Source organism: Anomaloglossus baeobatrachus, chromosome 1, assembly GCF_048569485.1.
Source record: "Anomaloglossus baeobatrachus isolate aAnoBae1 chromosome 1, aAnoBae1.hap1, whole genome shotgun sequence".
In the NCBI taxonomy this organism is placed as follows: domain Eukaryota; kingdom Metazoa; phylum Chordata; class Amphibia; order Anura; family Aromobatidae; genus Anomaloglossus; species Anomaloglossus baeobatrachus.
In genome coordinates this window covers 250,839,341-250,863,989 of record NC_134353.1, presented here as the reverse complement: position 1 = coordinate 250,863,989, position 24,649 = coordinate 250,839,341, and the positions used below count along the sequence as shown (strand labels likewise).

Sequence of the window (24,649 nt, the reverse complement as noted above, 5' to 3'; positions counted from 1 at the left end):
CACAGCCCTGGTTAGTTTTTTGGTCGTCGCTCTCCCGCTGTGACGCACAGATCGCTGTGTGTGACAGCGAGAGAGCGACGAAATGAAGCGAGCAGAGAGTAGGAGCCGGCATCTGGCAGCTGCGGTAAGCTGTAACCAGGGTAAACATCGGGTAACCAAGGTGGTTACCCGATATTTACCTTCGTTACCAGCCTCCGCCGCTCTCACGCTGCCAGTGCCGGCTCCTGCTCTCTGCACATGTAGCTGCAGTACACATCGGGTTAATTAACCCGATGTGTACTGTAGCTAGGAGAGCAGGGAGCCAGCGCTAAGCAGTGTGTGCAGCTTCCTGCCCTCTGCACATGTAGCGACGTTATGATCGCTGCTGCGTCGCTGTGTTTGACAGCTAAGCAGCGATCATAACAGCGACTTACTAGGTCGCTGTTACGTCACAGAAAATGGTGACGTAACAGCGACGTCGCTGTCGCTATGTGTGAACCCAGCCTTACATGTATGAAAGGCTTGCTAATTGATTGTCAAATTGCTTGATCTCTTGGATGGAGATAAGCTGCTGCCCGAGATGTAAGTCAGTGGTATTCCATTACAGAACACTCGGCTGAATGCACGCTCCTGTGTATGAGAGAGAAAGCTAAGATTACTATCAGACGAACGATTGGCCAAAGCATCACTCGGTCAACTGCCATCTAATGTGTATGGGAGCTGTAAGAAAGTCAGCCTGACCTACCTCACCAGCAGTGCCTCTGTGCTGCTGCTTAAAGTCATTGCAGTGATGTCAAAACTACATTAAATGACCGCTGCAGCCAATCACTGAGCTCAGCAGGCTCCTGCTGTCTACGTTGATAAGGTGTTTGGCAGCTGATTTTCTTCCTCTCCCATTTGTTTGAGCTCAATTCAAGACTTTGGGCATGTTTTATCTGCAGCTTGTCCTATACTTCAGTCTAAAAATATTTTTTCTCAGCAACCTGCTTGAAATTTGGAATGATCCTTTTAGGTGTAATTTCTGATATAAGTCATCGGACGACTTCATGCTATGTGATGCCGGGACGCGCTATTATCAGTTACGTTACTAGATCTAATGCTTATAGACACTATATTTCAGCTTCAGTATGGCAGATCCTTATTTGTTGTATATAATTAGAGATGACCTTAAGTGGAATAGAAGACCACTGTTATAATGTGTGCTCGGTTCGGGAGTCACTGCAAGGATTTCATGTGTCTGCTGGAGTTTCCCTATGTGATTTGATGTTATAAGCGTGTGACAATCTCGGCCTGAAACCATTTGTATGGTTGGATTGATATAATAAATAACATATACATTTTTATATATCTGGGGGGATTGTGCTAATAGTCGCCCAGTTTCCATGAACTTCCACCGCTCTTCTGCTTGTCACTGGGGATTACATGAGCACCGATCTTCTGCATTGCTTTCAGGAATATTATCATCTCCAGGCATTGAGTTATCTCTGCTCGTGCCGCTAAATATTTTGTCAAACTCTCATCTTATGCAAATTACGGGAGTTGTTTTTATTATTTTTTTTTCTGTTTTCTAGGGAATCCACCCATATCATTCTTTGAGCTACACTAGCGGAGACACGGCTAATGATTCTCCTGCCCACGTCAGTAGATCTGGAATGCCTGTGAAAGAAAGCCCAAGGAAAGAAAGTCTTCTCAGCTACTTGACAGGGAGTTTCCCTAGCCTGCACAATCTCCTGGATGGAACGCCACAGAGAAATGCGGCTGCTGTTAAAAGCAGCTCACTCACGAGGACAGGTATTGATTGTTTTAGTGGTTTTAAATTAATATCATGACTCCATCTCTGGGTCTACAAAATATAGAAGTGCATCTCAATAAATTAGAATAGCCCCCAAAAGTTAATTTATTTCAGTAACTCAATACAAAAAGGAAAACACATATATTATACAGAGTCATTACAAACCGTTATCTATTTCAAGTGTTTATTTCTGTTAATGTTGATGATTATGGCTTATAGCCAATGAAACCTAAAAGTCATTATCCCAAAAAATTAGAATATTATATAAGACCAACTGAAAAAATGATTGTAAGCTCAGAAATGTTGGTCTACTTAAAAAAAAGTCTATACAGTAAATGCACTCAATACTTGGTCAGGGCTCCTTTTATATGAATTACTACATCACTGTGGCGTGGCATGGAGGCGATCAGCCTGTACTTGCTGAGGTGTTATGGAAGCCCAGGTTGCTTTGATAGCAACCTTCAGCTTGCCTGCATTGCTGGGTCTAGTGTCTCTCATCTTCCTCTTGATAATAGCCCATAAATTCTCCATGGGGTTTGGGTCAGGCAAATTTGCTGGCCAATTAAGCACTGACACTGTGGCTATTAATCCAGGTATTGTTACTTTTGGCAGTGTGGGCAGGGTCTAAGTCCTGCTTGGAAATGAAATTTACATCTACAAAAAGCTTGTCAGCAGAGGTAAGCATGAAGTGCTCTAATATTTCCTTGTAGACGGCTGCACTGACTTTGGTCGTGATAAAATACAGTGGACCTACACCAGCAGATGACATAGCTCCCCAAACCATCACTGATTGTGAAGACTTCACACTAGACCTCAAGCAGCTTGGATTGTGGCCTCTCCACTCTTCCTCCAAAATTTCCAAATTAAATGCAAAATAATGGAAATAAATTAATGTTTTGATCTTCTAATTTATTGAGATGCACCTGTATATGCTCCTGCTTGATTTTTACCTCCTTTCTACTATGTTAATATAAGCATCTACATGATAGATGATTAGAGTCTGGTCACTGGTCCCATGTCCGGTATTCCTCCTCATTGCACAAGAACTAACTGGCACCCAAACATGAGCAATGCAGCTTTTTACACCCTTTATGAACTTTAATCATCCCCAAAGCCATTGAAGTGACACTTTGCTGCAAGAGACCACTGCTCCATTCACTCTGCCTCTACTGTAGTCATGCAGAGGAGAACTAGAGAACACTGGACCCTTGTTCTGCAGATAGGTGGACAGGTAATAAATGTCCAGTCTAGGAAGCCGCTCTAATCCTGCCGGTTACCAGTTACATATTGATACTCAATTCTTTGCCTTCCTTAGACGCGCCTCTGTTCTCTGAGCAGTAACAAGAATCTGACTATGCATCTGATATACATAATGTTCATACATTTTAACAGGTTTTGTGTGTTATTTTAGCTCAATGAGGAAAGGTAATGATTTGTGGCCGTTCAATCTCAGCTACTTTGAAGGGTTTGTTTTAATATTCCAAGTTTTCTTGCATTATTGTGTGTCTGATACATATTTCCATAGTTCATCAGTCTTTTCTCTTCAACAGTATGTCGCATGCACTGTTTGTATTTTTGTGTGTCCACACAAGAGCATTCCTTCATAGTCTAGTAGATAGTCAGTATTGTCTGACTGTTGTATATACAAAATCATGAATGAAAGATCTTGTTAGCTGCAGTCAATGACACGCGATCCTGAGATATATACTTTATTCAAAATTGTGCTTCCTATTACCAGTAGAGTTGGTGTGAATCAATTTGCAGTACCCGGTCCATTTGATATGTATATAATCAGTGATCGCTGGACATGATCCCTAAGAGCCACCTCCTGGCATCGGCTGCTTTCCCTTTGAATAGTTGTCCCTGTGTGACATCATTTTTGCGGTGTGACTGGCATGATGGTGTTACAGGCCGACTATTCAAAAGAAGAACCACGGATTCCAAGAGGTGAGAGCTGGTTCTCATGTCCAGCAACCACAGGTTATTGATGTTACCATTGGACCAGGTCCTTCGAAACGATTTTCACCAGCTATAATATTAAAATCCAGTATTCCAGACATCAGCAGCTGTAATGCAATATTCCCTTTTTGTAGCACTCTGGATGATTTACACAACTAGCCTTCTGTAGGAAGGATTGAAAACAAATGTTCTTTTTTCTTGATTCCCTTGATTTTGTCCACCTACATACAATTCACACAATCAGTAGTTTACAAAAAAGTACTAATTTCAAACACCATATTACTCCTTGGATAACCATGTCTTCTATTTTCATTCTTGGACATAAGAATTGTCTGAAACCTCTCCTGATTCATTGATACAGGGAATCCTGTGGCCACAGAAATGTTATCAGAACATCCTTTATTGTCTGAACCATCCTCTGTGAGCTTCTATAACTGGATGTCAAATGCAGTGGGTAATAGAGGCAGTGTGGTACACGAGTCACCCCTGATCAAGCCTGGACACAACAGCCTTCCAACAGGTATTGACGCTGAGGGTCTTTTGGAGCATTGCTTAGACCGAGATTGTCCACTTATAAGAACTGTAAAAGTGGGACAAACCATTCACATAAAACTGGTAATGTGAAGCAAGTCACTGACAAATGGCATTACAATAAATATAATAGCAAATTAGTGCAATCACACATAATAAGTAGTGTGATATCAGAAATAATAGCTGTTGATGGAGATACACGTAGAGAAGAGGCAACACTAGGGGAACAATTCCTGATGCTATGTAGTTTTCAGTAAATTGTGTTAATGTTTTCTGTGAGCATTGTCATGCATCATCATACATTAAATCCATTTATGTGTTTCTTCCCTTTTGTCTTTGTATTCAACATTTCAGTATACTCATTCTCCACACCCATTAATTGTACAATGAATTGAAGCACTTTGCTTCTACAATTGTATTAAGACAGAGGTCTAGCCATTTGGTTGACAACATTGTAACTATTAGAGTTAAAGAGAATCTGTCAGCAGGTTTTTGCTACCTCATCTGAGAGCAACTTAATGTAGGCCAAAGATGTATCACTTAGATTATTGGATGCAGCCATTATAACACAATCAGAAATGTTAGCTTTAGTCAAGTAGCAGAATTGAGAGAGCTTCCCCCGCCCACAACAGGCTGTCAATACAGATTGTACATTGACAGTGAGGTGTCACTCATTGGAAGAGGCATGTCAGACTGCCGTGCACGTGACATTGTACTCCGAACAATGATAAGTACTGCTGGTGTTCTGCTGCTTAAACAAATATAGCAAATAAACAACAGATCTGACTATGACAAGACAGGCATCCCTGAATTTTCTGTATTAACCCTTGCAGTGTGCTGTTTTGCAACTTACATGGCAAAGACCTGACATATTCCCTTTAAAGGATTTGTCCAGGACTGAATTTTTGATAATATATCCATATGATAGGTTATTAGTATGAGATAGTGGGTTTCTGATTTCCGGCACCAAAACCAATCAGCTAAAATCTGCACCAGCCGTACCTTTAACTATAAAGTTAGGTGTGAACTCAGCACATTGCCTAGTGGCTGTTGATGAGCATTGCGCTTTGTCTCCTGCTGTTTAGGTCCAGTTGCTGCAAGAGTGCATTTCAGGTGATCAGTTGGGATGATGGTGTCTTTTATATTGATGAATCATCCCATGGATTTCATCTGTGGACAACTCCTTTAAAGGTGTTTTCCATTCCAGTTCAAACTTTTGGCACACAGGACATTTTGCTGAATACAAACATATAGTAGAACATTAAAAAGCAACTGATGAGACTTTAGTCAGCATGTGACTGCAAGTATACAAATCGCATATGTGCTATCATGTGATGACTGCTCGAACAGGCTAGCAGAGCTGAATCTTAACGATATGTATATTACACACAGGCAGTATTTGACAAACTAAGCTGCTGCCAAAAGTTTATTCTAGGGTTAAAAACCTTTATATAAAGAACCTATCATCAGGTTTTTATACCCCAAAGCAATGGCATAGATATTACGGCGCTTTAATGCTGAGTAAATCCTTACCTTGTACAAATCCATTTTACTGTTTTAGAGAAATTCATAGATTAATTTGTATGATAATGAGATGTAAGTGCAGTGGGGTTGGCTCTCCTGACTCTCTCACTTTTCTGTCAACTGCATCTGTCAGATCACTGAGACATAAGTGATCTATAGTCAGGAGGCAGGCAGCAGGTGCAGATCAGGGAGAGTGGCAGCAGGGCCCATCCACTGCACTTACATCTCATTAGCATACAATTCATCTATGGATTTCTCTAAAACAGCTAAATAAATTTGTACAAAAAGCGTGAGGATGTACTCAGCACTAAAACACCTTTTTATGCCATTACTTTGGGAGTTACCGTATTTTTCGGACTATAAGACGCACCGGACTATAAGACGCACCCTGGTTTTAGAGGAGGAAAATGGGAAAATAAAACTTTAAGCAAAAAATGTGGTCATGACACACTGTTATAGGGCGAGGATCTGCTGCTGACACTGTTATGGGGGTAATGTCCCCAAATTCTCTACTAAGGTACCCCATCCTGGTAATGATCCTCCTGCCTTGTATATGATCCTGCTATAAACCCCCATCCATCCTGTTCACATACCTCCCCATCCAGCCTGTTCACATACCCCCCCCATCCAGCCTGTTCACATACCCCCCCATCCAGCCTGTTCACATACCCCCCCATCCAGCCTGTTCACATACTCCCCCCATCCAGCCTGTTCACATACCCCCCCCCATCCAGCCTGTTCACATACCCCCCCCCATCCAACCTGTTCACATACCCCCCCCATCCAGCCTGTTCACATACCCCCCCATCCAGCCTGTTCACATACCCCCCCATCCAGCCTGTTCACATACCCCCCCCATCCAGCCTGTTCACATACCCCCCCATCCAGCCTGTTCACATACCCCCCCCCATCCAGCCTGTTCACATACCCCCCCCCCATCCAGCCTGTTCACATACCCCCCCCATCCAGCCTGTTCACATACCCCCCCCATCCAGCCTGTTCACATACCCCCCCATCCAGCCTGTTCACATACCCCCCCCATCCAGCCTGTTCACATACCCCCCCATCCAGCCTGTTCACATACCCCCCCCCATCCAGCCTGTTCACATACCCCCCCATCCAGCCTGTTCACATACCCCCCCATCCAGCCTGTTCACATACCCCCCCCATCCAACCTGTTCACATACCCCCCCATCCAGCCTGTTCACATGCCCCCCCCATCCAGCCTGTTCACATGCCCCCCCATCCAGCCTGTTCACATGCCCCCCCATCCAGCCTGTTCACATGCCCCCCCATCCAGCCTGTTCACATGCCCCCCCATCCAGCCTGTTCACATGCCCCCCATCCAGCCTGTTCACATGCCCCCCCATCCAGCCTGTTCACATGCCCCCCCCATCCAGCCTGTTCACATGCCCCCCCCATCCAGCCTGTTCACATGCCCCCCCATCCAGCCTGTTCACATGCCCCCCCATCCAGCCTGTTCACATGCCCCCCCATCCAGCCTGTTCACATGCCCCCCCATCCAGCCTGTTCACATGCCCCCCCATCCAGCCTGTTCACATGCCCCCCCCATCCAGCCTGTTCACATGCCCCCCCCATCCAGCCTGTTCACATGCCCCCCCATCCAGCCTGTTCACATGCCCCCCCCATCCAGCCTGTTCACATGCCCCCCCATCACATGCCCCCCCATCCTGCTATATGCCCCCATCGTGCTCATATACCATCCTGGTATATGGCCTGTATCCTATAGCACAGAGAAAAAAATAAACGTTTATACTCACCTTTTCCTCACTCCCTGCAGCACCGATCACATCTTCCTCTCTGGCACGCTGACCTGTGTGTGTGGAGCCGTTCCCCTGCAGCACGCGATGTCTTCATGTCTGTGCCGATCAGCTGACCAGCACAGATCAGCTGACCGGCACAGACAGGAAGACATTGTGTGCAGCAGGGGGGCGGCTCCACACACGGGGACGGGTGAGTGTACTGATTCACTGCACCCCGCGATGGTAATGACGCGCGGGGGGCAGTGAATACAGCCGCACATGATCACTCCAGGCTGTAATTGCCAGGGGTGATCATGCCGGCTCTTTACTATGCGCGCATCCCCGCTCATCCTTCCGCCCACCTGTCAGTGCCGGCTTCAGCGCTGAGAGATGGGCGGGAGGATGGGCGTGCATATGTAATGAGCGGGCACACGTGGTCACGAGCAGGCGCTGCTGCTGCCTGCTCGTGCCCCCGATGACCCGCAGCACCCTCATTCCCAGCCGCAGCCCTATAGTCAGACCATAAGACGCACCCCCAACTTTCCCCCAACATTTGGGGGAAAAAAGTGCGTCTTATGGTCCGAAAAATACGGTAAATTTACTATGTTGAGATCTCTTTAAATAAAATCTTTATAGTTACTTTTGGACATTGGTGTATTTAAAGAAAAAGGTGTTGTATTAAACTACATACGATGTCCCAAAATGTTTCTTGAGACCTCATTATCCCAATCTATTGACGTTTAAGCTCACAAAGGTTAGAATACGTTTGTTTCTGTGGCTTGTCGCCCTTTGAGAAAGTACATACACATTGTTAGCTAAAGAATGACTTTGAGAAATCCATTTTTCCTCTGTATTGGTAATCCTAAAGCAAATGTAATGTGACATTTTAGGAACCACACACAACCTGCCGACTATCCCATCGGCGTCTGACTTCAATACTGTCCTGTCGAGTGAGCAGAACACATTGGATGGGACCCATTCCCAACACAGCAGTAGCCAAGAAGACATAGCGGGAATCGAAGAGGGCAACCAAGGATTTCCAGCAGTCCAGCTTGCAGATGCTCAGGTTAAATAGAAAAAATATTAATTTACTACATTGTTGAGTTGAATGTATAACTTCTGTCTTTTTTCGTTCATTTTACCAAACTGTAGAATTGTAGCATCTGTTGTACTTGCATGTTAAAAAAAATAAACAAATACAAAATTCCAATCTTCTCCTTATTGCTAAACAGTACAGCAACAGACAGCATCCATGTTTTTTATCATGGATCCATTGACTTGCAGTGGCTAGATTGATCTGCAATTCAGACCAAGAACGGACATGTTTTAGATTGGGTTTTTTTTGTCGTCAGTCGGGCATGTAAACCGATTTATAGACAGTAATTGGTACTTGTTATATCAGTCAAAAACACAGAACATATACGAATGAGCCCTTACTCATCCACTTTTTCTTAAGGCATGATGCTGCTTGCACGCTGGTGGTAGCAGAATAGGGACATATTTTTGCATTGTAGGTCAAAGCTGTAATAATCAAAATTTTAGTTTTGAATTTTATTTAATTTTGTGTTTTTATCAAAATGCAGCATGTAGATGACATTAGCTTATCTTATGCACTATTTTTTTTTACCATAGATCTTACAATATAACTTTAAATGCCAGCGGAAATAAACTTATACAAAATGGCATGCAAAAGGTCAAACTTCAGGTTTAACAACATGTTAACCCATCCTTTTTGGTAAAATCTCTTCAAATGCATTTTCTTTTACAAATGCAATTCTCTGATGCGTCTTCTCTTTTTAGGTGGTGTTCAAGCCTCTGCTCAGTCATACAGGCATCCAGTCACAAGATGTTGTACCTCTCAGCTATAGGATGTATTTTGGGGAACACTTGTCCTTCTCTGGCACACTTGACTGTCTTAGAGCTGACATAGTAGATTCTGATACATCAAAAGAAAGAAGAAGTAAAAGAGCCAGAAGGTTTGTTTCTTCATTAATGTCATTGTCTTCAAATCTGACACAGAGACATGGTTTTTGCACTATGCGTTTGATGATCAGTATGATCTGATGAGATATTCTTTCATGTTAGATTATTTCTTTTTCTTCTTATTTATGTATTATTGTAGACAAGGAGCCATAAACCTACCTCCTCTTGAATTCAAGCCAGCTTTAATGCTAGAAACGTTCAGCATCAATGCAGTGATCATGGAGAAGTCTATGTGCACACCCCAGAATTCCACCAGTGCCCTCTCCTTCCATGATCTTAGCAAGAGATACTACAATACCTTTCACTGCAACTTTACCATCTCCTGCCAGTCCATCAGTCAACATGTAGACATGGCTTTGGTACGGCTAATACATCAGTTCAGTACCATGATTGACGATATCAAAGCCACACAGACTGATATCAAACTAAGCAGATATACAGCCGGCTCAGCCTCGCCCACACCTACATTCAAGACGAGAAAACACAGAGACTTTCGCTCCTCTGATTTTAGCCGTAGCTCTCGGGGCAGTTTAAATGGTGGCGCCAGAGTAAATAATTTAAAGAACAAAAGAGCTAATAATGATGCCAACAAAAAGGAGTCTAGGAACAAAAACCCTTTGGGAAGGTCAGAGAGAAGAACCTCCAAGGTGTCCCGAAAAGGCTCAAAAGATGCAGTAGATCATATGGCAATTCATATGGATGACTCTGACTCTATAACTGTGTCTGAACAAAGCGAGCCGTCAGCCGAGTGCTGGCAAAATATGTACAAATTGCTAAATTTTTACTCTCTAATCTCTGACCCTACTGGATTTTTGGAAAAGTCCTCGGAGCCACTTGGCCCTGCAGGTAAGAAAGCAGAAATGCAAATTGTTTGCTGGATTACATTTGTGTATTTCAAACACTGCATTAATTTGTACAAGACTTGACCTACATGGAGGTGAGTTATATATTGTGTAGTGTCACTTGGGTTTTCATTTCATTCTTTTCGACTAATCTCCAGGAGGGAGGAGTCCATCTGAGCCCACATGCAAAGTGGTGTTTGAGAATGAGCAGGACAGTAACAGCTTGAATAGAAGTCAAAGAAAACGCAGCGTGGTTGCAGCCGAACCACAACACGTTACCTTGATTGTGTTCGGAATTGGTATGGTTAATCGCACTCACCTAGAAGCTGACATTGGGGGTCTGACAATGGAATCTGAGCTCAAGAGGATTCATGGGAGCTTTACCTTAAAGGAAAAAATGAAAGGTATTGTTCTGAATGCTTACAGTGTGTGTTCATTTGTAATTAGACTATGTTCACATCTATTTAGGTGGCTCCATGGAACCATTTTCTCAGAAGAAAATAGTCCTGATGAATAATATACGTTAAGAAACCCTATGTACCCCATTAGAGATAAATTTTGTCTGTTGGGTGCCACTGGTGCCCGTCACCCGACTGAGCTGCCAGTGCATCCTGGTTTTAGTTTCTACTTCAAACAATAAAAAATTGTTTAAAAGAACTGAAGTCCTCAGTGGTTGATACCTTTTAATGGCTAACTGAAAAGATGGTAATAATAGAAAGCTTTCAAGACTACTCAGGTCTCTTCTTCAGGCTCCCTGGACCAGATCCTAATCAGAGGACAATAAAACTTTCACACTGAACTGCAGCAATATTTATGGCCACAACAGTTTGCCCTCTTGCCATAGTGATAGTTCTGCTTCACATAACTGCTTCATCATTTCAGTTAGCCATTAAAAGGTATCAACCACTGAGGACTTCAGTTCTTTTAAACAATTTTTTTATCTTTACTGGCTAACACGGTACAAAGATATATTTTACCTGTACTTCAAACGATAGTGTATTAGTGAACAGGGTCTTTTTATGGGTTTTCCATCATTATTTTTTTGTTGCCAGTTTCATTTCTTGTTTTTATAATAGGAAAAATGTAAAACTAATATTTAGACTTTCTTGCAGTCATCTGCAGATTTCTTTATTTTTTTTCGTGTGTGTTTATTTTGTCTTTTTCCAGTCACATTTTTTTATTCCAATTAGTCTGTCACTAATGCCTTTTATCTGCATGTATTCATGTGTTTAGATGTTCTGCATCAAAAAATGACTGAAACATGTGCAACAGCCCATATTGGCGGTGTAAACATTGTTCTTCTGGAAGGCATTACACCAAATATTCAGTAAGTTTCTTTGTCTATTATTTATGGACTTTGTAATGATGATGTTAATAGGAATTGTATGTATATATGGAAATGGTGGTCTAGGCACTGGGGCTCGTCAGTGACACTCCCCAATGCACTTCCAGCCTGATTTGCATGGGGCTTTTAAACTAGATATCTCATGACTGGCATAGCGGGTCTCTACAAAAAAAAAAACAAAAAACTTTATTTTTTTAGGGAAAAACACTTGTACAGTCACTACTTCCATATGTAAAAATGTGCTGAAACGTTCCCTTTGATTGTTTTATAATACATTTTTGTACTGATGAATAATAAGCTGTGACAAATAATTGAGCTGGGTCTTTCACTTAGAACCCAAAAATCATAAAAACTACTGGTTAAAGCAACAATTCACACTTGCCATATTTACTAAGATGTATTTATTGTCTGTTCTTTATTTTTACGCAAAGCATCCTGATACAGATCACTTCATTGGCATGCAATTCGTTTATCAGCATAATGTATAAAATGGGGGTCTTGCAGCCCAAAATAACAAATTAAATTAAGCACATAGCCTCAAACTATAAGGAAACTGAATGCACGATTGTTATTGGCCTATACCCCCTACAAGGCAACATGGCTGACCGCCTTTAAGCAGTTGAAAGTGATTTCCTTAAATCGTGACCTTGTGTCATGAACCTGATATTCGTATAGGGTGTGATGGCTATAGACACAATTATCACACCTATATTATTGTATGTGTTTCTTTAGCTCCATTTAGGAGTACAGATGAATATCCTGAAATTGTAGTCGGCACTTCTTTTTTTAAGGTGCATATTATTTTTAAGTGTAATTCTAGACAAAGTTTCACAGTTGGTAAAATGGAGCTTTAAGGGTCTTAAACATCCCATAACCATTGGTTCTTTCACTTTGATCCGCCAAATGGAAGTTTACAAGAAACTATTTACACTTCCTTAACCCCTTACCCGTCCATCCACTCTATTGTCCACACAGAGGACCCAGGAACTGAGCTCTATCCACACACATCTGCTGATGTTGACGTACATAGCTGATATCTGTCCTTAACAGCAGTGGTCGAAGCTGAGCTTCACATGTCTACTTTACATAATTACCTAAAAAAAAAATCTTTGGAAGTTAGAAGGATTAAAACTTTATCAGCAATTTCTCATTTTTCCACCAAACTTTATAAAACCTATTTTTTTTTTTTTTTTAGGGACCACATCACACTTGAAGTGCCAATGTGATAAAAAAATACTCAAAATGGCACCATTTTAAAAAGTGCACCCCTGAAAGTGCTCATAACTAACTTCAAGAATTTTATTAACGCCTTTGGTGCGTCACAGGAATTAAAGTAATGTAGAAGGAAAGAAATACAAATTTTATTTTTTTACCACAAAAATATTAGCCTTAATTTTTTTTTTGTTTCAAAAGGGAAACAGGCAAAAATAGACCATAGAATTTGCTTTGTACTTTCTCCTGAGTACAGAGATACCCCATATGCGGTGGAAAACTGTTTGGGCGCACAGTAGGGCTAGAAAGGGAAGGAGCGCTATTTGAATTTTGGAGTGAAAGGTTGGATGGAATAGATTGTGGTTACCATGTCGTGTTTGCCCCTAATGTGCCTAAATAATGGAAAACTCTCGATAAGTCTCCCCATTATGGAAACTAGATCCCTCAAGGGATTTATCTAGATGTGTGGTTAGCACCTTGAACCCACAGGTGCTCACAGAATGTTAAAACGTTGAGCAATGAAAATAAAAAAAAATTACCACAAAAATGTAAAATATAAATTCTCTTGAGTGCACCGATACCCCATGTGTGGTGAAAAACTACTGTTTGTGTGCTTGGAAAGAGCACTATTTGAATTTTAGAGAGCCATTTTAGCTGTAATAGATTGTGGACACCATGACACATTTGAAAAACCCCTGACATGCCAAAACATCAGAAACCCCCCACAGGTAAAGCCATTCTGGAAACTACACCTCTTCAGATTCATCTAGGTATGTAGTGAGCAATTTTAACCCTCGAGTGAGTCAAAGAATTGTATATCATTGGGCTGTAAAAATATAAAAAATAATCTCAACCCCTTCAGCCCCCCAGCCTGTTTTCACCTTAAAGACCCGGCCATTTTTTGCAATTTTGACCAGTGTCACTTTGACAGGTTATAACTCTGGAACACTTCAACGGATCCTGGCGATTCTGAGATTGTTTTTCGTGACATATTGTACTTCATGTCAGTGGTAAATTTAGGCCGATATGTTTTGCGTTTATTTGTGAAAATTTCGGAAATTTGGCGAAAATTTTGAAAATTTAGCAATTTTCAAAATTTGAAATTTTATGCCCATAAATCTAAAAGATATGTCACACAAAATAGTTACTAAATAACATTTCCCACTTGTCTGCTTTACACCAGCGCAATTTTTGAAAAAAAAAAAAATTTCCGTTAGGAAGTTAGAAGGGTTCAAAGTTCATCAGCAATTTCTCATTTCTTTTTCGCTCCTAATTGGGAGACCCAGACAGTGGGTGTATAGCTACTGCCTCTGGAGGCCGCACAAAGAACTACACTTAAAAGTGTAAGGCCCCTCCCCTTCTGGCTATACACCCTCCCGTAGGAGTACGGATTCCTCAGTTTTAGCTTTGTGCGCAGGAGGTCAGACACGCACGCATAGCTCCATTGTTTTTAGTCAGCAGCAGCTGCTGACTATGTCGGATGGAAGAAAAGAGGGCCCATACAGGGCTCCCAGCATGCTCCCTTCTCACCCCACTGTATGTCGGAGGTGTTTGTAAGGTTGAGGTACCCATTGCGGGTACGGCGGCAGGAGCCCACATGCTGATTCCTTCCCCATCCCTTTTTACAGGGCTCTGGGTGAAGTGGGATTTACTGGTCTCCAGGCACTGAGACCGTGCTCCATCTACAGCCCCTGGAGAAGATGCTGGATGGAGCGGAGTACATCAGGGACATGGCCCTGCTTCCTCAAGGTACTCTGTGTCCCCGTGCATTTGGCGCTCACACCGCAGCATGCTGGGTGTTGTAGTGCGCCGGGGGACATCAGCGCTGCGGCGCTTGTGCCATGGCCTCATTCAGCTTCGCTGAAGCAGGCACACTTCTGGGAATCGGTCGCGCCGGCCGCTGGGACTGCGGCGCGGCTGGCACTTGTGGTGCGCCGGGGACTTCAGCGCGGCCCGCGCTTTTACGGCGGCCGCGCTGATAACTCGAGTCCCCGGCTTTTGCGGCCTGCTTCCGTTCGTTCCCGCCCCCAGACCTGCCAGTCAGGAGAGGGGCGGGACGCTGGTCAGTGCATCAGCGCCGAGGGCTGGAGTCGTTTTTACATACTCCAGCCCTCACAATCGGCACAGAGGGGACACTGTTTCCCGCACTTTTGTTTGGGAACTCCCACGGACCGCCCCTCTCCACAGACGCCGGCAGCCATTCCTGCTGACATGCTGAGCTGCAGAGGGGAGCCGGGGAGACCCAGACAAGGAATTCTTCGCCTCTTACCCGCTATTCAGCGGGCGGTAAGCAGCCCTCAGGGCTCACCCCCTCTTGTGCCAGTAGTATTCTTAGTATTTTGTTTTTACAAATACTTGGTATTACATAGCGCTGGTCGCCCTTTGGCTATAGACTCTCTCACATTGCAGAGAGCCAGCAGCATGTCGTCCGTAAAACGCAAGGGTGCCAAGGCACAGACATTATATGCTTCCTGCACCGCATGTGGGACTTTTCTACCGGCAGGCTCTACGGACCCCCATTGTGTGCAGTGCTCGGCCCCTGCGGCGCTTGCACAGCCGGGGCCTCTGCTGGACGTGACCCAGGGTGTACCACCTGTGAATGCTGTCCAAGTGACAGGAACTGAGTTTGCAGCTTTTGCTGACAGAATGTCTCTCACTATGTCACAAATTCTTGACACATTGCGAGCTAGGCCTGTACTTCAGGCCACGGACACTGTGCAATCATTGCCCCCTGGTCCCCCTCAGCTGAATTACCTCCAAGCTCCGGGACGGGCATATACACCTCAGGGTGAAGACTCTGACTCGGACGATGGCCCAGGGCAGCCTAAGCGGGCTCGCTATGACGGGCCTTCACATTCATCTCAATGGTCAGGATCCCAGCGAGATGAATCTATGGGTGATGAGGCGGACGTAACTGACCAGGATTCTGATCCTGGGACCGCTCTCAATCTAGATACACCAGATGGTGACGCCATAGTTAATGATCTTATATTTAACATCAATAAGATGTTAAATATTTCCCCACCAGCTCCTCTTGTAGAGGAGTCAGCTTCGCAGCACGAGAGAATCCATTTCAGATACCCTAAGCGTACATTAAGCACTTTTCTGGACCACGCTGACTTTAGAGACGCAATCCAGAAACCCCACGCTTATCCTGAAAGGCGTTTTTCTAAACGGCTTAAAGATACACGCTATCCTTTTCCCCCTGAGGTGGTCAAGGGTTGGACCCAGTGTCCAAAAGTGGATCCTCCAATTTCCAGGCTTGCAGCTAGATCCTTGGTTGCAGTTGAAGATGGAGCGGCACTTAAAGATGCCACTGACAGGCAGATGGAGCTCTGGCTGAAATCCATCTATGAAGCGATTGGAGCGTCATTAGCGCCTTCTTTTGCGGCCGTATGGGCACTCCAAGCTATCTCAGCCGGGCTTGCGCAAGTCGACTCAGTCACACGTGCATTTGCCCCGCAGGTAGCACCATTGACCTCGCAAATGGCGGCATTCGCGTCGTACGCGATTAATGCTGTTCTTGACGCTACAAGCCGCACGGCAGTGGCGTCAGCCAACTCCGTTGTTTTGCGTAGGGCCCTGTGGTTGAGACATTGGAAAGCAGATTCTCATTCCAAGAAGTGCTTAACCAATTTGCCTTTTTCTCGTGACCGATTGTTTGGAGAGCGTTTGGATGAAATCATCAAACACTCCAAGGGTAAGGACTCATCCTTACCGCAACACAGACAAAACAAACCCCAACAGAGGAAGGGTCAGTCTGGTTATCGGTCCTTTCGAGGACCGGGCAGGTCCCAATTCGCCTCGTCAAAAAAGACTCAAAAAGACCAGAGACGCTCAGATTCTTGGAGGTCTCAGTCACGCCCAAAAAGGACAGCCGGAGGAACCGTTGCCAAGACGGCGTCCTCCTGACTTGCGGTCTCCGATTCCCACACCCGCGGTCGGTGGGAGGCTTTCCCACTTTGGCGACATTTGGCTGTCACGCGTCAAAGACCGTTGGGTGAGGGATATTCTGTCTCACGGGTACAGGATAGAGTTCAGTTCTCGTCCGCCAACTCGTTTCTTCAGAACTTCTCCACCACCAGACCGAGCCGATGCTCTGTTGCAGGCGGTGGCCGCTCTAAAGGCGGAAGGAGTGGTGACCTCCGTCCCTCTTCAGGAACAAGGTCACGGTTTTTACTCCAATCTGTTTGTGGTCCCAAAAAAGGACGGATCGTATCGACCCGTCCTGGATCTAAAGTTGCTCAACAGACACGTAAAAGTCAGGAGGTTCCGGATGGAATCCCTACGCTCCGTCATAGCCTCAATGTCTCAAGGAGATTTTCTAGCATCAATAGATATCAAAGATGCGTATCTCCACGTGCCGATTGCACCAGAGCATCAGCGTTTCCTACGCTTCGTCATACACGACGAACACCTGCAGTTCGTAGCGTTACCTTTCGGTCTGGCAACAGCCCCCCGGGTCTTCACCAAAGTCATGGCAGCAGTAGTAGCTGTTCTGCACTCGCAGGGTCACTCGGTCATCCCGTATCTAGACGACCTGCTTATAAAGGCACCCTCTCAAGAGGCATGCCAACACAGTCTGAAGGTGGCACTAGACACTCTCCAGAGTTTCGGGTGGATTATCAACTTTCCAAAGTCTCATCTAACCCCGACCCAATCTCTGACTTATCTTGGCATGGAGTTTCATACTCTCTCAGCGATAGTGAAGCTTCCACTGGACAAGCAGTGCTCGCTACGGACTGGAGTGCAATCTCTCCTTCAGAGCCAGTCGCACTCGCTGAGGCGCCTCATGCATTTCCTAGGAAAGATGGTAGCAGCAATGGAGGCAGTCCCGTTCGCGCAGTTTCATCTGCGCCCTCTACAATGGGACATTCTACGCCAATGGGATGGGAAATCGACGTCCCTCGACAGGACTGTCTCCCTCTCTCAGACTGCCAAGGACTCTCTGCGTTGGTGGCTTCTCCCCACCTCATTGTCACAGGGAAAGTCGTTCCTTCCCCCGTCCTGGGCAGTGGTCACGACGGATGCGAGCCTATCAGGGTGGGGAGCGGTGTTTCTCCACCACAGGGCTCAGGGGACGTGGACTCAGGAAGAGTCCACCCTGCAGATCAATGTTCTGGAAATCAGAGCAATCTATCTTGCCCTGCGAGCCTTCCAACAGTGGCTGGAAGGCAAGCAGATCCGAATTCAGTCGGACAACTCCACAGCGGTGGCATACATCAACCACCAAGGGGGAACACGCAGTCGGCAAGCCTTCCAGGAAGTCCGGCGGATTCTGACGTGGGTGGAAGACAAGGCATCCACCATATCCGCAGTCCACATCCCAGGCGTAGAAAACTGGGAAGCAGACTTTCTCAGTCGCCAGGGCATGGACGCAGGGGAATGGTCCCTTCACCCGGACGTGTTTCAGGAGATCTGTCGCCGCTGGGGGATGCCGGACGTCGATCTGATGGCGTCACGGCACAACAACAAAGTCCCGGTTTTCATGGCACGGTCTCACGATCACCGAGCTCTGGCGGCAGACGCCTTAGTTCAAGATTGGTCGCAGTTCCGGCTACCGTATGTGTTCCCACCTCTGGCATTGTTGCCCAGAGTGCTCCGCAAAATCAGGTCCGACTGCCGCCGCGCCATTCTCGTCGCTCCAGACTGGCCAAGGAGGTCGTGGTACCCGGATCTGTGGCACCTCACGGTAGGCCAACCGTGGACACTACCAGACCGTCCAGATTTGCTGTCTCAAGGGCCGTTTTTCCATCTGAATTCTGCGGCCCTGAACCTGACTGTGTGGCCATTGAGTCCTGGATCCTAGCGGCCTCAGGTTTATCTCATGAAGTTGTTGCCACAATGAGACAGGCTAGAAAACCATCCTCAGCTAAGATCTATCACAGGACGTGGAAGATATTCTTAGCGTGGTGCTTGGCTCAAGGGTTTTCTCCCTGGCCATTTGCATTGCCAATTTTTCTTTCCTTCCTGCAGTCTGGGTTGGAAAAAGGTTTGTCGCTTAGCTCTCTTAAGGGTCAAGTCTCCGCGCTATCCGTATTCTTTCAGAAGCGCTTGGCACGGCTTTCTAAAGTACGCACGTTTCTCCAAGGAGTTTGTCATATCGTTCCTCCTTACAGACGGCCATTGGAACCCTGGGATCTGAACAAGGTTCTCATTGCTCTCCAGAAGCCGCCTTTCGAGCCTTTGAAAGAGGTTCCCCTTTCTCGGCTTTCACAAAAGGTAGTTTTTCTTGTGGCGGTCACGTCTCTTCGAAGAGTGTCCGAGCTAGCGGCGTTATCTTGCAAATCTCCCTTCCTGGTGTTTCACCAAGACAAGGTAGTACTGCGTCCAATTCCAGAGTTTTCTCCCAAGGTGGTTTCTTCCTTTCATCTCAATCAGGATATCACTTTGCCATCTTTGTGTCCGCATCCAGTTCACCAATTTGAAAAGGGTTTACATCTGTTGGACCTGGTGAGAGCACTCAGGATTTACATTTCTCGCACGGCGTCTCTACGCCGTTCTGATGCGCTCTTTGTCCTAGTCGCTGGGCAGCATAAGGGATCGCAAGCTTCCAAATCCACCCTGGCGCGGTGGATCAAGGAACCAATTATTCACACATACCGTTCTGCTGGGCTTCCGATTCCATCTGGACTGAAGGCCCATTCTACCAGAGCCGTGGGTGCGTCCTGGGCATTGCGGCATCAGGCTACGGCTCAGCAAGTGTGCCAGGCGGCTACCTGGTCGAGTCTGCACACGTTTACCAAACACTATCAAGTGCATACCTACGCTTCGGCAGATGCCAGCCTAGGTAGACAGGTCCTTCAGGCGGCGGTGGCCCACCTGTAGGAAGAGGCTGTCTGACAGCCCGTTCATGTGGTATCTTTTTACCCACCCAGGGACTGCTTTTGGACGTCCCACTGTCTGGGTCTCCCAATTAGGAGCGAAAAAGAAGAAGGGAATTTTGTTTACTTACCGTAAATTCCTTTTCTTCTAGCTCCAATTGGGAGACCCAGCACCCGCCCTATTTGTTCTTAGGGTTTCGTTTTTCGGGTGAACATGTTGTTCATGTTGTTTCTTAAGTTCTCCGATCTTGTTATCGGATTGAATTTGTTTTTGAAACTGTTATTGGCTTTCCTCCTTCTTGCTTTGGTACTAAAACTGAGGAATCCGTACTCCTACGGGAGGGTGTATAGCCAGAAGGGGAGGGGCCTTACACTTTTAAGTGTAGTTCTTTGTGCGGCCTCCAGAGGCAGTAGCTATACACCCACTGTCTGGGTCTCCCAATTGGAGCTAGAAGAAAAGGAATTTACGGTAAGTAAACAAAATTCCCTTCTTTTCCAACAAAATGTACAAAAAAAAATTTTTTAGGTACCACATCACATTTGGAGTGATTTGAGAAACCTAGGCGACAGAAAATACCCAAAAGTGACCCCATTCTAAAATCTGTACCCCTCACTCTGCTCAAAACCACGTCCAAGAAGTTTATTAACCCTTTAGGAGCTTCACAGCAACCAAAGCAATGTAGACGAAAAAATGAAAATGTTACTTTTTTAACACAAAAATGTTACTTTAGCCATAAAAATTAGTATTTTCACAAGGGTATCAGGAAAAATGCATCATAAAATGTATTGTGCATTTTCTCCTGAGTACGCTGATACCCCATATGTGGTGGAAATCAAATGTTTGGGCACACGGCAGGACTCCGAAGGCAAGGAGCGCCATTTGAATTTTCTTTGTCGCTCCATTGGGAGACCCAGACAATTGGGTGTATAGCTTCTGCCTCCGGAGGCCACACAAAGTATTACACTTTAAAAGTGTAACCCCTCCCCTCTGCCTATACACCCTCCCGTGCATCACGGGCTCCTCAGTTTTATGCTTTGTGTGGAAGGAGGCACACATCCACTCATGCATTCTCATTTTAGTTATATCGGTTGGAAGAAAAGAGGGCCCCCACGGGGCCCCCGGCATGTTCCCTTCTCACCCCACTACGTCGGCGGTGCTGTTAAGGTTGAGGTACCCATTGCGGGTACAAAGGCCGGAGCCTCATGCCGTTTCCTTCACCATCCCTTAGCGGCTCTGGGAGAAGTGGGATCCTGACCGGTCATCCATTTACTGGGACCGGGCTCCCTCCTCAGCCCCTGTGGGAATCTGCCGGACAGGAGTCTATTCATCCTCAGGGACCGGGCCCTGCATCTATAAGGTACTCTGTGTCCCCATGGGGACTGTGCATGGAGCGCCTTCTTCCCGGACGCTGCAGCAGCCGCTGATTTGTGAAGACCGGCGGACTTCCACGCCGACCGCGCCTGCTTGTCGGCCGCGGTCTTAAATTTAGTCCCCGGCTTCATCGCGGCCTAGTAGCAAAACTCCCGCCCCCGGGCCTGTCTGTCAGGGGTAAGGGCGGGACTGCCGATGTGAGGGCCGGAGCATCCTGTATGTTTCCTCCCCCCTCACTGATCACTGTGGGGACCCCAGATTCCCGCACTTTCCTAGCGCCGCCCACGGCTCCACTCCTCCCCTGAGAGCTCCGGCAGCCATTTTTCTGGCATTCTGCCGGTGGAGGATTATCAGGGAAGAGCTCTGGGAGACCTAAGGCAGGGAATCTGGAGGACACACTCCGCTTTTTAGCGGTCGGTAAGCCACACCGGTCACCCGGTGCTGGTCCCCCTAGGGTGCCGGAATAGATACGTATTCTATATATATAACTCTGTTCGGCCGGGCTGTATACCCTTTCCCATATACCCTCAGTGATCACTCTCCTAGGAGACAACAGCATGTCGTCCACAAGGAGCAAAGCTACTAAGACACAGGGTTTTTTTGCGACCTGTACCTCTTGTGCGGCTATGTTACCTGCGGGTTCCACCTACCCTCACTGTGAGCAATGCTCAATCCCTGTTTCGCTTGCTCAGCCGGAGCCTCGGTCACTAGTGGGCCCCTCGGCTCAGGTAGACCCCCCTGCTCCCCCTGTCCAGGCGGCAGGGACAGAGTTTGCCGTTTTTGCTGAGAAACTCTGAGTCACTTTCACAATCCATGGCTCAGTCTATGGACAAATGGTCTGCCAAGCTGCTAGAAGCTTTGCAGTCCAGACCGGTCCTTACACAGGCCCCGGGCCCTGTTGGATCGTCGCCTCCAGGCCCCTCTCGGTCCGCGCCGCAGCGCGCTCCCAGGTTGGGCCCTAGGTCCCACGTGGAGGACTCCGGCCCGGACCACAGTCCTAGACCGGCTAAGCGGGCTCGCTGGGAATCTTCCCCGACTTCTTCACGCTGCTCGGGTTCCCAGCTTGAGGACTCTCTGGAGGACGAGGCGGACGTCGCAGCTCAGGGCTCTGACCCTGACGTTGCCCTCAATCTTGATACACCTGAAGGGGACGCCTTAGTAAATGATCTTATCTCGTCCATCAACCAGGTGTTAGATTTATCTCCCCCGCCTCCACCTATAGAGGAGTCGGCTTCTCAGCAGGAGAAACACCAGTTTAGGTTCCCCAAACGTACACGTAGTGCGTTTTTCGATCACTCTAACTTCAGAGACGCTGTCCAAAAGCCCAGAGTGGCTCCGGACAAGCGCTTTACTAAACGCCTTACTGACACACGTTACCCCTTCCCCTCTGACGTAGTTAAGGGTTGGGCTCAATGTCCCAAGGTGGATCCTCCAGTCTCTAGATTGGCGGCTAGATCTGTGGTATCGGTTGCAGATGGCTCATCGCTAAAAGATGCCACTGACAGGCAGATAGAGCTCCTGGTGAAATCCATCTATGAAGCCACGGGCGCGTCTTTTCCCACGGCTTTTGCAGCCGTGTGGGCACTCCAAGCTATCTCAGCTTGTCTGGCTGAGATTAATGCGGTCACACGTAATTCTGCTCCGCAGGTTGCGTCTTTGACTTCTCAGGCGTCGGCTTTTTCTTCCTACGCCATGAACGCAGTCCTAGACTCTGCTAGCCGTACAGCGGTGGCATCCGCTAATTCTGTGGCTGTCCGCAGGGCCATGTGGCTGCGCGAATGGAAGGCAGACTCGGCTTCCAAGAGGTTCTTAACCGGTTTGCCGTTTTCTGGCGACCGATTGTTTGGCGAACGATTGGATGAGATTATTAAGGAATCCAAGGGAAAGGACTCCTCCTTACCCCAGTCCAAACCGAAGAGACCTCAGCAACGGAAAATACAATCGAGGTTTCGGTCCTTTCGTCCCTCCGCCAAGTCCCAATCCTCTTCGTCCAACAGGCCGGAGAAAGGCCAGAGGAACTCCTATGCGTGGCGGTCTAAGTCACGCCCCCAAAAAGCCGCCGGAGGCACTGCTTCCAAGGCGGCCTCCTCATGACTCTCTGCATCCCCGAACCGCATCCTCGGTCGGTGGCAGGCTCTCCCGCTTTTGCGACGCCTGGTGGCCACATGTTCAAGACCGATGGGTGAGAGACATTCTGTCTCACGGTTACAGGATAGAGTTCAGCTCTCGTCCTCCGACTCGTTTCTTCAGAACCTCTCCGCCCCCCGCTCGGGCCAACGCACTTTTTCAGGCAGTGGACGCTCTGAAGACAGAAGTAGTTGTGATCCCCGTTCCCCCTCAGGAACATGGTCGCAGCTTTTACTCCAACTTGTTCGTGGTGCCAAAGAAGGACGGATCATTCCGTCCCATTCTGGACCTCAAGCTACTCAACAGACATGTGAGCACCAGACGGTTTCAGATGGAATCTCTCCGCTCGGTCATCGCATCGATGTCACAAGGAGACTTCCTAGCATCGATCGACATCAAGGATGCTTATCTCCATGTGCCGATCGCACCCGAACATCAACGCTTCTTGCGTTTCGCCATCGGGGACGAACACCTTCAGTTCGTGGCATTGCCTTTCGGCTTGGCGACAGCCCCACGGGTTTTCACCAAAGTCATGGCATCCGTTGTGGCGGTCCTACACTCTCAGGGCCACTCGGTGATTCCCTACTTAGACGATCTCCTAGTCAGGGCATTTTCTCGGGTGGCGTGTCAACACAGCCTTACCGTCGCTCTGGCGACTCTCCAGGAAGTTCGGGTGGATCATCAAGTTCCCAAAATCCAAGTTGACACCGACCCAATCACTGACTTACCTCGGGATGGAGTTTCATACACAGTCAGCGGTAGTCAAGCTACCGCTGGACAAACAGCTTTCTCTGCAGGCAGGGGTGCAATCTCTTCTTCGGGGTCAGTCACACCCCTTGAGGCGCCTCATGCACTTCCTGGGGAAGATGATGGCAGCGATGGAGGCAGTGCCCTTCGCGCAATTCCATCTGCGGCCACTCCAATGGGACATTCTCCGCAAATGGGACAGGAGGTCGACTTCCCTCGACAGGAACGTCTCTCTTTCCCTTGCAACCAAGACGTCTCTTCAGTGGTGGCTCCTTCCCAATTCTCTATCGCAGGGAAAATTCTTCCTGCCCCCAACCTGGGCTGTGGTCACCACGGACGCGAGCATGTCAGGGTGGGGAGCGGTTTTCCTCCACCACAGGGCTCAGGGAACCTGGACTCCGATAGAGTCTTCCCTTCAGATCAATGTTCTGGAGATAAGGGCAGTGTATCTAGCCCTATTGGCTTTCCATCGGTGGCTGGAGGGCAGACAGATCCGTATACAGTCGAACAACGCCACTGCCGTCGCATACATCAACCACCAGGGCGGCACGCGCAGTCGTCATGCCTTCCAGGAAGTCAGGCGAATTCTGCAGTGGGTGGAAGCCACAGCCTCCACGATCTCCGCAGTTCACATCCCGGGCGTAGAAAA

The 24,649-nt window shown here is 47.0% G+C and overlaps 1 protein-coding gene across 12 annotated transcripts in view; it reads left to right on the top strand.

The window, feature by feature from the left end:
• Nucleotides 1-24,649, top strand: part of BLTP1 (bridge-like lipid transfer protein family member 1) — a 392,853-nt gene that overhangs the window by 211,025 nt on the left and 157,179 nt on the right. For 11 of the 12 annotated variants that reach the window (XM_075348975.1, XM_075348994.1, XM_075349061.1 and 8 more), the window contains exons 42-48: nucleotides 1,551-1,770; nucleotides 4,092-4,250; nucleotides 8,439-8,614; nucleotides 9,349-9,524; nucleotides 9,671-10,377; nucleotides 10,532-10,777; nucleotides 11,607-11,700. In XM_075348975.1, coding sequence (XP_075205090.1) covers nucleotides 1,551-1,770; nucleotides 4,092-4,250; nucleotides 8,439-8,614; nucleotides 9,349-9,524; nucleotides 9,671-10,377; nucleotides 10,532-10,777; nucleotides 11,607-11,700 — 1,778 coding nt within the window. The remainder of the gene's footprint in view (nucleotides 1-1,550; nucleotides 1,771-4,091; nucleotides 4,251-8,438; nucleotides 8,615-9,348; nucleotides 9,525-9,670; nucleotides 10,378-10,531; nucleotides 10,778-11,606; nucleotides 11,701-24,649) is intronic. The other variant, XM_075349025.1, reaches the window with a different exon arrangement.